This window comes from Esox lucius, chromosome 20 (assembly GCF_011004845.1).
Source record: "Esox lucius isolate fEsoLuc1 chromosome 20, fEsoLuc1.pri, whole genome shotgun sequence".
NCBI lineage: Eukaryota > Metazoa > Chordata > Actinopteri > Esociformes > Esocidae > Esox > Esox lucius.
In genome coordinates, this window is record NC_047588.1 from 4,792,198 (window position 1) to 4,809,087 (window position 16,890).

A 16,890-nucleotide genomic window follows, 5' to 3' on the forward strand; every position below is an offset into this window, starting at 1 on the left:
GTTTGGAGCACTGTTGGGTCAATAGTCAGGAAGTCTAAGCCTCATTACATCAACAAACCACTGCCAAGAAAAGGCTGTCCCTCAAATACTCAGCACTCAAATTAGGATCAGACTTGTTAGGATCCCCAGTAAGGCCAACACTCATTTAGGAAGAGTTTGTTGGTGTGCGTGTTTCTGTCTGCGTCACACTCTGCCACTAAAAGGGTGTGAACAGTTTAACCTGTGAGAGATTGCATGTGTTCCGAGGTCAGGGTATGTTACTATATCTATTCATACATTTGCCATTACTTTAGACCTTCTCAAACAATACTCAAGTACCCCTGTTCTCAGGTGTAGGGTAAAGGACAATATCTTAACCATTTCCTAATTTATACATAGTGGATAGCTGTAGGCCTATTGCTAAATCAATACTTTCGATAATTGAGAACAAGAAGCAGATGATGTACAGATGTTGAACAGATGTGGTTTTGCAGGGTCAGTATCAAAGGTGCACAGTGCTTAAGCACGTGGAAACAGACAATGGAATGTACATAAATAATATAATAGTTAATAATTGACATCCTCTACAACACACAACAACATGACCTCAGTAGATCTACTCAAAGTTGAGTGAAACTTGATCTCCACACCAAAGACAATAAATGAAGACAATGCTTTTTCAAAGCTCAGTAACATTAGATAGGGTCAGAGGGGAAAGGGAGTTGAGGGGCTGTTTTGTTTTGTGGGTGGATCAAAACAAGTAATGTCCGGGGAATGTTTGTCCTTCTATGTATTGTGCAATTTCCAAAGAAGAATAAAATATAAGTCCTTCAAAATACCAATAAATTATTGAAAAACTTCGAATTCCAAGATAGTAGAGGCAATCCCACTGTAACACACTCACAGTGCCATTTTAACTATAAAATGCATGCAAAGGAAAACACGTTCAATGAAAAGTTTAATTATACAGCTCTAGGAACTAACATTTGAAACTTCCATTCACCAATTTACAAAACACAGCTGGACAACGTAGACATTGCGGTGGACAGGTGTTTGAATCCAGTCACGGTATACGGACAATGTCGGACGGCCAATCATAGAGTTCAAATTGGCCCAGCACTGCCAGAGGCAGACGTCAGACAGAGCTGTGGTGTTTCATCGCACTCTAGTGACAACTTGTGGTAGGTCAGGTGCCTGCAAGCTCCATCACGGTTGGTTGCTGGGTGTTGTTCGCACTCCTCCAAAGGGAGTATACAGGTGCAATATACAATCCTCTCAAGGCTGTGGTCATCCGTGTTGCTTGTGCACCTTTTCCTACCACACTATTCACTTCCAGTCAACTTCCCATGAACGTGCTTTGAAACAGCACTCTGCGAACAACCAGCCCTTTCAGCAACGACCTTCTGTGGCTTACCCTCCTCATGGAGGGTGTCAATGAGTGTCTTCTGGACAACCGTCAAGTCATCAGTCTCCCCCATGATTGTGGTTGTGTTCACTGAACCAGACAGTTATTGAAGTCTCAGGGAGTTAAATTAATTAGCTGATTACAGCTCTTCTCAGATCGACATTTCTGTATTTTAAATGTTTTATTCTAATATTTTGAGATACTGTATTTTGTATTTCCATGAGCTGTAAGCCATAATCATCAATACTGAAACAAAAAAAGCTTGAAATGTTTAAATTTATGTTTAATAAATCTAGAATATATGAAGGTGTCACTTCTTGATTTGAATTACGAAAAACAATATATATATATATATATATATATATATATATATATATATATATATATATTCTTATTTTTTAGATGCACCAGTAGTCGTGTAAATGTTTCTGGTTGAGCAAGCAGCAAAACAAATTATAGTTATGCATTCAGTTAAACAGTACTGCAGGTGTTTAAGTTGGTCAGAGTAAAGTACTAAATATCTACTATGAATTGAGATTGAAAGATGTATACAGAGAAAATAATCTATGAAATGACATGTTGAATAAAAATGTGTTTATTTTTACTACAGGAATGAAAGGAAACCAAATTATTGTAACTGGGGGCCTGATCTGTAAAAATATAAATGTATAAATAGGAAAATGCTCAGAAGTAGGTCCTGAGAAAAAATTGACTGTTCTTGATGGAATCAGAATTGTCCATTCTGGTCCTAAATGTTTCTAAGCCATGGTCATGAATCCAGGTGTTAGTGACTCAACAGGATTGTAGTTCCTCACTAAATTTAAATGTACCTCCTGTGGTCATAGTACATTTTCACTGAGAGAAATCAGCCCATTTACAAAGCCACTACGGAAGCAAGTGAATAAATAAATAAAACACATTTCTGTATTGGACATGACCAGATATATTAACAACCAGCAGAGGGACACTTCACCCAGGGAACACCGTAACCTGCAGTTGTGGGGAAATCCTCTATGTATGTTTATCCAATTTACTGTACACTGCTCCCTGGGGCCTCAGTATCACCATAAAAAGACAGAACACAGAGGAGGGAAAGCAGTCCTGTGATGCATTTCCTACTATTTATGACCATGTTGACCTTTGTTGACATCTTTTAACGCTGGTGTGTTGTTTGGGTTGAAACAACCACAGGAATGCAGGTTCCAAATCCCATGTGGTGAATGTCTGGAAATGTTAATGTGCCGCGGGGAAACATGTTCAAGTTCAACTAAGAATGATTTAGGAATGTATGGAACAGCATTGTATTTACAATAATGCCTATATGCTCACACACACACACTATTGTTACCGTTTAAGACAGGATTTCTAAATGTTTTCAGTGCAATGATCTACTAAACTGCTTTTTACTATGAACAGCATAAGAGATTATTCGGTAGAAGCTATCCTTGAGAGGGACTGCGGTATTGACATATCACACACACACACACACACACACACACACACACACACACACACACACACACACACACACACACACACACACACACACACACACACACACACACACACACACACACACACACACACACACACACACACACACACACACACACACACACACACACACACACAATCGTAAGCATCTCCCTCCCAACCAAGGCCATAGTGTTGGACACAATCCCTAGATTGAATAATTGGGTGAAACCTCCCAACCAAGGCCATAGTGTTGGACATAATCCCTAGATTAAATAATTGGGTGAAACCTCCCAACCAAGGCCATAGTGTTGGACACAATCCTTAGATTGAATAATTGGGTGAAACCTCCCAACCAAGGCCATAGTGTTGGACACAATCCTTAGATTAAATAATTGGGTGAAACTGGAAAAGGACGTGTGTTGGTCGGGAGATCCCATTTCCGGTCCCAGAGAAACAAGCAGACATAAACAATGAGGACAGTGGGAACCAGCCTCCACCCAGTCATAGTTTTATGATACAAGACAAACCAACTCCAGAATGAATTCAGCCCGTTTACCAGGGGACAGCCAGCACCCCGTTGACCAGGGGACAGCCAGCACCCCATTGACCAGGGGACAGCCAGCACCCCATTGACCAGGGGATAGCCAGCACCCCATTGACCAGGGGACAGCCAGCACCCCGTTGACCAGGGGACAGCCAGCACCCCGTTGACCAGGGGACAGCCAGCACCCCGTTGACCAGGGGACAGCCAGCACCCCGTTGACCAGGGGACAGCCAGCACCCCGTTGACCAGGGGACAGCCAGCACCCCGTTGACCAGGGGACAGCCAGCACCCCGTTGACCAGGGGACAGCCAGCACCCCGTTGACCAGGGGACAGCTATCAGTCATCAGGGATAAATGCAAACAGGTACTGTGGTGATACTGATGCTCCCACATTAAACAGACCGCCGGATCTTATGTTCTGATTCTCCCCGGATACAGACGGATAAGTGTCATGTCTATTCCTGGCATTGGCAGGTAATTGGAGGAATCGATAGCAGTGTCTGTCAGTCCGTCTGTCTGCCTTCCTGTCGGTCAGCCTGACTGTCTGCCTCTTCACTCACTGATGAATCATTTCCAGTCAGTCAAGCATCTGCTAAGACTCTGTTTTTACATGACGCCTCACCAACAGCCCTCTGCGGGAAAGCCAAACACTCCTTTTAAGGCTTACAGGAGTAATGAGACGTCGATCAGGGCTTTTTCCCTAAGGGTGAGTTGCATTTGGGTGAGCTGTTACAAACAGCTCAAACTGAGGTCCTGATGGTGAGACGTTGATATGGATGTTGTGGCTACACTTCTCTACCAAATCACCTAGTCCAATGCTAAGATTGTCCATCATCCAAACCTCTGATCTGACCTCTGTGACCTGCATTTGAACTCTTGCCCAAGCCCCTGACTCATTGATATCAACGCTAATCTGCCAGCCTGATATCCTAGATCAGAATGGTTGCGGAGTGCATCTGTCCTGTTTATCTTTAAGAGGAACCCACTGTCTGTGGGTTGATTGAACCTGTTCTATTTGCTGAAGGCCTTATAAGATCATATACCACAAGTCACGATTATAAAAGAAAAAAATCAATACATCCAAATACCAAAATATTCCAAAACCAATATTCTGGTTCTTAGGTTTAAGAGTTTAAATGATACAGTAAGGCAGGTACAGTATTATCATTGTACAATATACCTTCAAGAAGAAACCTTTACAAGATTATTTTAATTTGGCCAGGCTGATGTGATCACACACACACAAAAAATAACATAACACACCAAGGGGAATGGCTGAACAGAAATCCCCAGGACAGAGTAAACCCCTCACTGCCCTTTCATCTGAAATCAACAGATTCCATAAAAGCGACTGCAATTTCCTCAGTATTAAAAAAAAAACAACAACTCTGTAGCGGGGTTTCCTTCCTGTCTTTGTTGCCTCTCCTCCTACAAATCTATTAAACGAATGTGGCAGATATCTGTCTGAACCACTAAACAGTGACTTACATGTAGTGCATTTATCTTAAGACAGCCATGTGAGAACACCAGGTTAGACACAGTCGTATAAATCACGCCAAGTTTGAATATTTAGTTAGAAACCATTAACCATTGGGTAAAATGGAGTAACGTTTCTTATCAAGTTTACCTCCACACAAAATAGCATCTATGAACTGTATGGCTTTTGCCACCAGCCGTTTTAAAAGCTTATTAGCCAGTAATATGTCGCTAGACGCCATTAAGCATTGTGTTAAACAGACAAACGTTTCTTATTAAGTTTACTTCCACCACAAATAGCATCTATTAACTGTATGGCTTTTGCCACTAGCCACTGCCACTGGCTTCCCATAACGTAGCTACTGAAGGTTGTAGGCAGCGAAGTGTTTGTCTATCCTGAACCATCCACCAGAACTGTTTTATTTTAGGCTTCCTATTACATGTTTCTGTCCAGAACAAATCCTCAGGCATAATGTGTTTGGACTGTGACAGGAGTCAAACACGGGACCTGTAGTTCCACAGCCCATGTCTCTAACCACTACGCTATTTAACAAGGGTCAGTCAGTCAGTAAGAGACATTTGCTCTTCTAGGCCATGAAAGGGATAAGCACACCAACAACTCTGCAGAAAACTAGGTCACAACACTGGGATTTTGAATAAGGTTGAGGTATTTGATGCCAACCTGCTTGCAATGCAGGGACTAGCCAAGCACAGTCCAGGGGCACAAGCCAGTTCATACACAGGGAACTAACATTGGCCTATGACTGTAATGCTCCTTCTTGGCTTGTTGATAAGAACGTGGCGCTAGCAACACCAGGCTTGCATTTTCAATTCCCACTGCGACCGTACTAACAAGTATAGAGTTACCCCTCATTCACACATAAGCTGCATTGCTAGCCATTCAAAAAAGGCATCCCGTCCCGCTACCTGCCAGACGTTGGCCCCACAACGCAGAACATCGGCAAATAGGCTCAATCGTTTGTGCTGCTGTCATTTTATAGATATTAAAGAATATTTTATAGGTCATTCTGAGGTCACTCAGCCCCCAAAATCCACCGAAATCAACGAAAATAGTCTGGTTTGTTTGTGCTTCGTTTGTTCTGGTATGTGCCGTTAAAAATGTTGTTTGTGCTGCTTTGGTATTTTATATATTAGACATTTAATTATTGGTGATGACGTCACTCATGCTCCAAATTAAATATTAATGAGATTACTTTACTACTCTGTTTTGTTTATGTTGGGCCTGCTATTTTTTCCTTGAAAGCAAGTGGTTCCTTAACATAACGTGTATAAAAATACATACTTATTAGATACATCAGGCTTGTAGTAGACAATAGAAAAACATTGGGAGGCTTGTTGCATGTGGAATAACACTTGTTTTCCTGTTTCCTGTCATTACCAATCCTGGGAAGGAAACAACGGCTCGCAGAAGAGCAGTCCTCGGTCCGACCAGCGTCAGCGCCAAGGAAAAGCCTGTGCAGGAACTTTAGAGTGGTATGTGGAGAACCTCTCTGAACACAATAGAAACCCCCTCACACTATTACTGCATGTTTCTCAATGGTTCCTAATGAACCACTCCTATTGGATGGAAAATGACAGCTCCCCATGCACAGAGCCACTCTCAGTTAACAATGGGGGGGGGTATTTTTTGGTGGATTAATATAACCTGCATTTCCCCCACAGAAATGCACATTCAATTCCTTTTATTTGAAATGGAACAAAGCCTGAGTTCTACTTAAGGTCCACATTTAAAAAAATCTGGTATAATAAGAGGTGTTTCCTTTTCATTACAATACCACTGGTTCAGAGTGTAAGTGTGGTGTGTGTGTCTGCCCCACCTGGAATTAGTATTGCATATAGTCCTTAACCAATAGCTTTATCACAGTACTAAAATAGCAGAGTTTTACATCTAAATCTATCCTGCAACCGCAGCCTATCAACCATGAGCGGATCATGAACTCTCTTGAAAACGCTTCACGTTCCAATCTGGTATACACTTGGCAATCATTCTGAAATGTCCAGGGCTGAGTTTTACTAAGTCGATCGCGTCTACAAAAGCAAACAACTCATTTAGCAGGTACAAGATCCCCTGGTATCTTCAAGTCAGTCAACACTCCCCAAGTGGATTAACTCAATACTGACAGCATCAGATCTACACACACCCATGCTCGAATAGGATAGAAAAATTTGCTGTATTCTCTCCCATACCAGCCATAAAGCTTCATTCAATCATATTTTATAAAATGCAGAGCAACACACTTTAGTTGGATGACTGTGGTACAATAGTGTAGAGTTCAGCAGGGCTACAGTGGGTTAATACGGCTGTAGATCTCAATCGGGAAGTCCCGCTTGGACTAAAATCGATTGGCAACCTGGAAACTTGATATATGAGAAGCTGCTGGGTTTGGCGAGAAATGGGGAGGTGAGATTCATCTCACTGTCTGGCAAGACGCCCCCAGACTGCTCTCACTGATGCCACTTTTCCCAGTGCAAAAAGAAAAAAGGTAATGACCAATCTTATCTACCCCTTCGCCATGACTCGTCAAATTCTTCCATGACCGATTGATGACAAGGCGTCATCTGAAATGAATCACTGAGGAACCAAGCCCAAATGTAGCACCCCGGTGACAGCCAATGGGTTCTCCTATTAACGTTTCAGTGCTAGCCTCGTCAGGCTAGCCAAGGAGTTTTAGAGAGAGTGACATCTCTAATTACCCCAAGCGATTGATCCTGGACTTCCAATGAACTCGGCAGCCAAGAGGAGCACTCGGCCAGACTATCATAACCCGTCATGGCAATCGTCCGATGGGTGCGGTGGAGTAGCCGTGTCAGCCCAGAACCCGTTTATTTACCCTTACTCAATCTACACTCGCATACACACACACCTTGGTATCACACCCCCTGGAGACATCTCAACTCTGCTGGCTGGGAAGGAAAGATCAGGAGGTGCCAGTGGTGAGATCATTGGATCATACCACTGACGGTATTATTAGCCGATTACTCCTTCTTCCACACACATTTTGGGCACAGTCATTGTGATAACGGCATCCTCATTTTCAGCATTATCACAATGCTTCCATTATCACATGCCCATATTAAAAGTCATCACCATATTCAACGTCGTCATCCAAACCTGGACTACGTTCACGTCCAACGTCCCATGGTTATCCCTAATGTATAGCATTAACAACGAACAGTTGGAAGACAGTAGGCCCACACGTGGTAGATATTCTACACATCATTCGGCTGATTAAGTCACGTAACACGTTGTCATTGCGTCACCACAGCAGTTAATGCAAAGTGGACGCATATGCAAACGCTCACAAGTGCTTGAGACGATTCACATGTGTTTTTTTCTAGTTTGGGTTACCTCAGCATACGTACACAGACCTAGAAACAGGAGGTGATACAAAACTCCAAGAGGCACATGGTTTGGTTACCACTACCAACAGCTGGAAAGTTGCCTGATGGCTAGAAATCTGATCAGTACGATGGGCTGCCTGATCCAATTTGCCTGACGTGTTTGCATGGGGAAATAAGCTGGTGCTACTATTATATGTCTACTACAGCACCTCAGAATGTATCTGTCTGTCTTATAAATGACATGCTATAGGTTTTCTACACCAACACTGCAAGCGAAGGACAGACACCTAATGAAAAACACCAATATGGCACAGTTTTTATGCAAAGCATGGTCATTTGTAAATACACTTCCCTTTATGGGTGGTGCTGGGAATTGAACCACAGACCCTAACGTTTTAAGTGGTGTCCTACTTCCAACTGAGCTACAAAAGTCAACAACAAAGGATCTAACCCTTTCTCTGCTGTCATCAGTCTTCTCTCTCTCTTTTTTAACTCACACACAAAAGACCCAATGACAGACACAGACCTATAGACTCTCTTCCATTTTCAAGCACACATTCAAGGGAGCACAGGGTGAAGGTTTGAGCAGCGGGATATTCTCCCAGAACTTCCACCAGTGCTCTGAAAACAATGCCTTTGCCGGACCCCCCCTCTCGCCTTCCCAGGCAGCCTGAAAACAAAAACAATGTCGTGCTCTCCACCCAGCTTGCTTGTTCTCTCTTTATTAATCCGTTTGTCTGCCTGTGCCTCTCTATAGCTAGTTACAAATAAGTTACTTCATAAACCCTCCCAAAAACAGCGACCAAACAGAGTGAAGTCCGCTTGCGGTCAGGACGAAAAGTACCTTTGAGAGACGTGATCTCCTGCTGAATGGAACGATGGCTGTCCATTCTGATTCGCTGGCCTTCCGCGGACGGATGATGACAGCTCTCTCGGATGTAGAGGATGACGCTGATGGTGGCAGTGCTCCTACTGTGTGTCTCTGCCTCACTGACTGGTGTCGGTGAATCCTGGCTACTACCCTGTAGGTTTAAGAACTTCTTATGTTCTACTCTCACTCTCTTTCAGTATCTGGGGTTGCTTGCCGGGAGAGGCTGCTGTGTTGTGGTCCCTCTCAAGTACACATGCATGCACACTCCCTGTGTGTACAGGAATCTCCACAGTGGGAAGCCCCTCCCTTTCTCCAGCCTCCTCCGCCTCCACCTAAAGCCGGCTTGTCACGGAGGGCCCTGCCTCGGCAAATCACAGCTTAGCACAGTCATGTCATTCACTGCGAGTGAGCCAACCACAGTGAGGCACCGGCATCCGCCTCATCGTAGCTCAACCAATTGCAGCATAGTTCTGCTATTCAGAGGTGTTACTGAAACAAGGATGGTATGAAAGAGGAAAGTTGGTGAGTACAAACAAAGACAGAAACTACAGCGAGAGATAAACAGAGAGGTAGAAGGATAGAAAGCAAGGCAGATGTGTAAAATCATCCTGTTCCTATTCAAACAAACCAGAAATCATGTGGATATGGAAGATGAAACAAAGGAAGTAAGAGCAATGGTCTAATCAAATTAAAAGGCCAGGACAGGGCTTTTGAAGTACCCTCCATATTAGAAGTCCCAACAGCATGCTAAAAGTGCAGCGTGAGCTGAAAAATCCAGTGTCCTGTTCATATGTTATCTGAGCAGGGTTGGCTATTTCCTTTTGGACATCTAGGTATGATACGGTCAGGGGCCTTTCAGACCAATTGATGGAAATTATAATGACAATTGAGGCTGCAAGCAGCATTCAGCATTCAACTATTACATGGCCTTACTGCAACAATTTTGTCACACTAAATTCCAATAGTTCCCCCATGTGCCACAACTGATCACAAGTTAATACGTTAGCTTTATTCATAACCTCTTTTACAAATTCAAAATGGCCATAAATCCATCATGCCAGACATAATGGGCGCCAATAGTAAATAGAGGCTTGTGATCCACTTCAACACTCAAGGTAAAACGATAAGCGGCACATGCTAGCATAGTTAGTCGGTGCACTAATGCCACCATGTGTTTTATCGAAAATTGTTTGCAATACTTTTGTTGGGTGCATAGGTGCAAAACCAAAACCTGCACATTTTCAGTGGTCAAGGGCAGCTGTTTTTGACATACTGGCCAGGTTTATAAAATATTCAAAGACCTTCGTACATAGATGCCTAATATCAAGTTACGTGAAGATTGGTCATTTGGTAAAAATACGCTTTATTATAATACAATAATGCACTTTGGAGTTGTGTGAACATATGTTAACACCATATGTTCAATGGTCAATTTTAGCCATGTTGTTCAATACATTTTATTTTGCCTTGAGGGAGTACAGTCCATAGATGTTATGGACAAGTTATGTGAACATTGGTCGATTGGTACTATAGGAGTAGCGTTTTTCACAAAATCCCAAATGACCTCAAAATCCAATATTGCATTGGCAAACATTATTGTTGTGAGGAGATACACCTATATACTGTACCAACTATCAAGAGTCTAGGTCACATGGGGGTGGGAGTGGCAAGCTAGCAAAGTTTGGAGGCTTGATAGAGCACCACCATGAGGCCAATTCACATTGCACTGCACCAAAGGTTGCAGCCCTTGGGTCTGTACTACCATGCAAATCTGGGACCTTTTGTGCCACTGTATCTCATGGGAATTAGCAAAAAAATACATTTTTACCACAAAAAAAAACAAAAGGGTTTCACCTAAAAACCTCAAAAAGGATGTGGGCCCTTAGAATTTGAGGCCACAGAGCATGTTCCCAACAGCATATGGCCCTAACTACTGTACAACTGGAAAACAGGGTGAGGAATTATTTTTTACCTAATTAAAAACCTTGGCCCTAAAATGTCACCTCACACACCCATGTAAGATGCCGAAAGGAAATATTGGGAGTGTAGCCCAAATACAGTAAACTTAATGGTAGCTCAAGTACTCTGCAAATCTGGGCTGTGGGTTATTACACTCCTCTTTATTGGTGTTAATCCATGCAATACCACAATGGGGTAAACAGGAAGAATCAAGATCAACATCTGCAGGCACTATGCAAAGCTATTAGCCTAACCCGCAAAATGATGTGAGACCACGTCAGCATGACTTTTCTTCAGAAAACTTGCTCCCCTGTCAAATATCACTGGTTGTTGATATCACACTGAAATTCCACTGGAGTGTCAGATCTTCCAGCTTTGGTCTGTGTTCAAGCACACACCCAAAGCCATCCCATCATTAGTGCCCCATCGGGCCCTTCAGTTTTACAAACATTCCCTGGGTACACTGAGGAATGACAACTACACATTCGGAGCATATTTCACAGCAACCTCTGCTCTCTCGTGGTGAGATCCTCTTGTAAATAATTGACTAGATTAACTATGACCTCCCTAAAAATAGCTATCAGATATCTGCAGATTAGAGACCATGTATGTAAACACTTCTCTGCATACAAAAAGTGACCCTCTGTTTTGGATAGGCGCTTTAACATTTTCCCAACAACACTGTATCTCCCATCTACATAGCACATTTCCAATCAAGTCCACCCGTCCAACACACATTTCAAATCAAGTCCACCCGTCCAACACACATTTCAAATCAAGTCCACCCGTCCAACACACATTTCAAATCAAGTCCACCCGTCCAACACACATTTCAAATCAAGTCCACCCGTCCAACACACATTTCAAATCAAGTCCACCTGTCCAACACACATTTCAAACCTAAATGGGAGGAAGAACTGGACTCTGAAAAACATGTCAGATTGGGAGGATGAAATGGAATATGTTCATACCAGCTCAATCAACTCCCAACAGGGTAGTTGATGATTTAACATCTACTGTAATGCTAAGCTCCAGAGCACATTCCATGATTCCTCTCCCACGTGTGACAAGTGTCTTTCAGGGGCACACTACTCAGCAGAAGTGTTTCCATATGCTTTAACCTGCACAACACTTTTTTGTTAGCAAGAGGTAGCTGGGAGTGATTTGTTGTGTCTATACTTTGTTTAAAGGTGTGTATTATATGGCTCCTTATTTGTTTTTCTTGTTTTGTTCACATTTTCTAATTGCTTATTTTTTGTGCCTTCTTATTGCAATTGATGTAATTGACTATATTCTGTATTGATGTTCTGATTCAGACTACCTACTGCCTACCATTATTCTATTATTTGGATTAGAATGTTTCTCTCTCTCTTTCACTCACTCTCCATTTATTAAAGGAAGTAGGGAGGAAACATAATAAATGTTGTATCACCATAGGAAACAGTAGTCTAGCCATTCTGCAATGTCGACAAGAAATGTGCCAGTGTCTGCACAGGTGGTTTGGGTCCCTCTCTACTTCCTCATGGATGTGAAACTGCTATCCCAGGACTCCAAAGACAAACAAAGATGACACAGCTGTGTTGAGTGACTGGATTGGCAAAGAACGATTGGACCTGTGCCTCCCTCTCTTCCTGTAACTCCCACTGAATCAGTTTGACAAGCTGGATGAAGGTTAACCAGCTCGGAACAAATGCAAGGCATTGGGCTACAACCGTAATGAATGAATGTGACAACAACAAAAAAACCTCCAACTGCCTTTTGGATGGGCACGCTTACAAAGGGATTGGTCCAGATTCACTAGACTGCTTTGAACTGAAAGTCACTCCCAAGGGCTATTGGGTCAAATGGAAAATAAATTGCGATTGAAACTTTACAGTAAAAAATACAGAAAGAAATACAGTAAGCATTGTGATGACTGTTCCACACTGGAAACATTGTACATTATGAAACTCTTTAGAATGTAATCATAGGATTGAGAAAAGGGTAGTCAAGATATCTGGCTTGGGAATCCCTCTGCTCAAAAAGACATAGATCTTATGTTGTTAATTAGTATGGACATTTTTTAAGTCCAAAGGCTGGCATTGTTTAGAAAGCATAACAAAAATAAAACCAGATGTAGCCTTAGTCAATTCGTCAACATGGATAGTCACCAGTTTCTGTTGATATTTTCAGCCATTACCGATTTTAGTGTTTACAGAGCTTATACACTGAGTACATTCAAACTCGGCTGCAGGCTATGTATTCAATTCAGAATGATTGCCTTCAACCATATCAATAAATTACTACCGTGGCTCCATAAACTGAAATCTAACCATGCCAATTCTACCCGTTGCTGCAGAAATTCCAGCCTTCTGCGTGAGTCAGGAAAATATCTCAAGTTCAGCCAGAAGTAAGCTTAACGGTAGCTCAGGCATTTGTTATCAGGATCACTGTGTATTTAACTGAACCATTACTGACTAACATTTAGGTACAGAACATCTGGATTCACATCAGTCCATCACAGCTGGATCACAGCTGTGATGGACTGAGCTAGCCATGTGCAATGGAACTAGTGGAATGAACCAAAAGCATAAACCTCACCCACCTGACATTTCAGCCAGGACCAGCCAAACTCTTAAAGGCATAATTTAGACTAAATTATACTTTATTAGTTCATTTGTGGTGTTTTACCAGTAGAGGTAACCTGTATTGGAATCCCTCTTCTCCACACAACATATGAAACAAACTTCCTCCTTCCTCCACTTTTTGGGTTAGGGTTTGAATGGAACTCCATGAGACTTCATTGAACAAGTACATACTATTGAGCTTCAGTGGTTATACTACAAATGCCCTTACACGATTACTGCACCGGTCATTTAAATGTGACAGAGATTCCCTGGAATATGGACAGTGCTTCCTGTTCTGGACAATCCTGCCTCTAAGACAACGTTTAGCTATTTTTTGTTCGTTTTTATCATCATCTGCCAATCTCTAGTTAGATTTACAAATTACAGTTAAACCTAACCCATTATAAAATTAAGCAATTAACATCCGATCATGTTCATTGGCGTGTATAAAAATACTGAGCAGGCCAAGTTGACCTTGATTTTTGATGGCAAGAGGCAAGTGTCTAAGTGACTTTGAAAGGATAACGTTGCGCCCATCCACAGGGCACAAGGGGACACTGACTGGTTTGATGCGTATGAAAATGATGTGCAATGGCCTTCAGAGTCATCAGGTCTCAACCCAATTGAACACCTATCTGAGATACTGGATTGGAGATAGAGTGTGCACTCCACCACCAACATCAAACACCAAATGTGTTCTATCCCACCAGCAGAATTCCAGAGCCTCGTACAGTAGAAGCTACCGTATGCCAAGGCGCAGGTAAATGTGTGTTAATGTTGGTGTTTTTGGCAACTGTAGCAAGTGTGGCGTGGGGGCGCCTAAGTGGAGCTTCAGCCTCATGCCACTGTACCCTTAGGGCACCTCAGGGGAGAACAGTGGGGCTGCAGCCAAAACCAAGAGCCCTGACAAGCCACACCTGGAGTCCATCAGGGCCAGGATAAAAGGGAGTCTCAGACAGGTCTGGAGATGCTGACTGTGGGTTGTGTTCTGTATGTTCCAGAGATTGAAGATGACACAGACTGAGCCGTCTGCCCAGAAGACAGGTTCCCTCACTGACCCCTTGGTCGCTGTGAGTTTCTGTCAACGGTAAAACAAATGTTTTAGGTTGACAAAAAGTTCTAACCCAAATGGAAGGCAGTAAGTATGAAATAGCAAACTTTGGTCAGTTGGGCCTGCGTTTCAACTATGTACCATCTCTGCAGTTTATTTGGCTGGAACAGACTTGTAATGGAAACATGTCTATCCACTCTGCCACTTATTATGTTCCCTGCTGTGTTTTGAGCTCATAAAGCTCTGTGGCTGAAATATTAACTCCTCCTAAGGGATCTCACCAAAGATGGGGTACATTCTTTTGGCAAAATAAAATGAAATAGCTGAGAAATAAATCAATAAACATTTGAACGGTCGGCAATCGCTAGGCTATAACTTTGTCCACCGGGATTAGCATATCCAGCAAATAGATTAGTTTAAGATTGGTTCATATGAGATAGGAACACACGATAGAACATTTCAGAAGCATATTCCCTCAACAAAGAATAGACACAGGGTAGGATAAACAAACTGTGCAAGATCGCATTCTCTACACCCCAACCCCCATAAACAGCTATGTCTTACACACCCATAACATCTGGACAGGATATTTATTCTGGTAGCCAAACCTCGCTCATCATCATTAGGCAATTATGTTACAATGCTTAGCCACAATATCATTACTGTACCAGTCATGATGACACATGATGTATACACACAGACTGATATATTTCAAGTGTTTATTTATTTTAATTGTGATGATTATAACTGACAACTAATGAAAACCCCAAATTCAGTATCTCAGAAAATTTGAATATTGTGAAAAGGTTCAATATTGAATCAATCAATCAATCAAATGCATTTATAAAGCCCTTTTAACAACAGCAGTTGTCACAAAGTGCTTTACAGAGACACGTGGCCTTAAACCCAAAGGCGCAAACAACAGTAGTGTTGGATTTCAGTGGCTAGGAAAAACTCCCTAAGAAGGCCGAATTTTTGGAATTTTAGAAACCCAGGCTCAGAGGGGTGACCAGTCCTCTTCTGGCTGTGCCGGGTGAGATATTAAGAGTCCAATTAGAATAATAAATACATTTCTCTGGGCTAAATCCAGAGTCTATTTGATTCTAGAATAGGTCAAAAGTATGACCAGGTGGACAAGTAAAGGGACAGCAACGGGCCCCCCAAACCAGGTACTCCGCAGGTGTGGAGTACCTGGTTGAGACTGAGAAAAGTTAAAAAGGGCATTCCTCATATCCCCCAGCACCATAATATAGTACCGTAACACTTTGGAACTGAGACAGGGGGGTCCGGCGACACTGTGGCCCTACCCAGGGGAGGCCCCGGACAGGGCCCAACAGGCAGGAAATCAATCCACCCACATTGCCACGCATCAACCAAAGGGACACCCACAAACCGCAACACCCCTGAAAGAGGGCTGAGTATTGCCAGCAGCGTACAGCCCAATTGCACAAGTGCACAACAGAGACAACAACAAGCCAGAGACTCTTCCCCCGAAAGGCATTGGAGGGAGGGCATCCCAGTGGCGACGAGAGCCCACCTGGCAAGACAGCAAGGGTGGACAGTATCAAGCCTACTGGTCACCTTCACGCCCCCGGGCCAGGCGACACCTAATTATAAACCGTGCTGTAGAGATGAGTTTTTAGTAGACACTTGAAAGTTTGCACTGAGTTTGCATTTCTAACCTTAATTGGCAGATCATTCCACCGTAGTGGAGCTCTATGAGAAAAAGCCCTGCCGCCAGCCTTTTGTTTAGAAATTCTAGGTACAATTAAAAGGCCTGCATCTTGCGATCGTAGGTTACGTGTAGGTATGTATGGCTGGATCATTTCAGCAAGGTAAGTAGGAGCAAGTCCATGTATTGATTTATAGGTTAAGAGTAAAACCTTAAAATCAGCCCTAACCCTAACAGGCAGCCAATGTAAGGATGCCAGGACAGGAGTAATGTGTTCAAATGTTTTAGTTCTAGTTAGGATTCTAGCAGCCGTGTGCAGCACTAATTGAAGTTTATTTATTAGCTTGTCTGGATAACCAGAGAGAAGAGCATTGCAGTAATCTAGTCTAGAAGTAACGAAAGCATGGATACATTTTTCTGCATCAGTTTTTGATAGAAAGTTTCAAATTTTTGCAATGTTTCAAAGATGAAAATATGCAACTCTTGAG

General features: G+C 42.7%; 1 protein-coding gene across 6 annotated transcripts in view; it reads right to left on the bottom strand.

The window, feature by feature from the left end:
* The window catches only part of plecb (plectin b), a 178,361-nt gene that overhangs the window by 102,942 nt on the left and 58,529 nt on the right, over positions 1–16,890 (bottom strand). For 2 of the 6 annotated variants that reach the window (XM_020041071.3, XM_020041070.3), the window contains exon 1: positions 9,088–9,310. The exons of the other annotated variants lie outside the window; for them this stretch is intronic. In XM_020041071.3, the coding sequence (XP_019896630.2) occupies positions 9,088–9,133 (46 nt within the window). In that variant the 5' untranslated portion in view covers positions 9,134–9,310. Of the gene's footprint in view, positions 1–9,087; positions 9,311–16,890 lie in introns of those variants that run through there. 6 annotated transcript variants of the gene reach the window in all.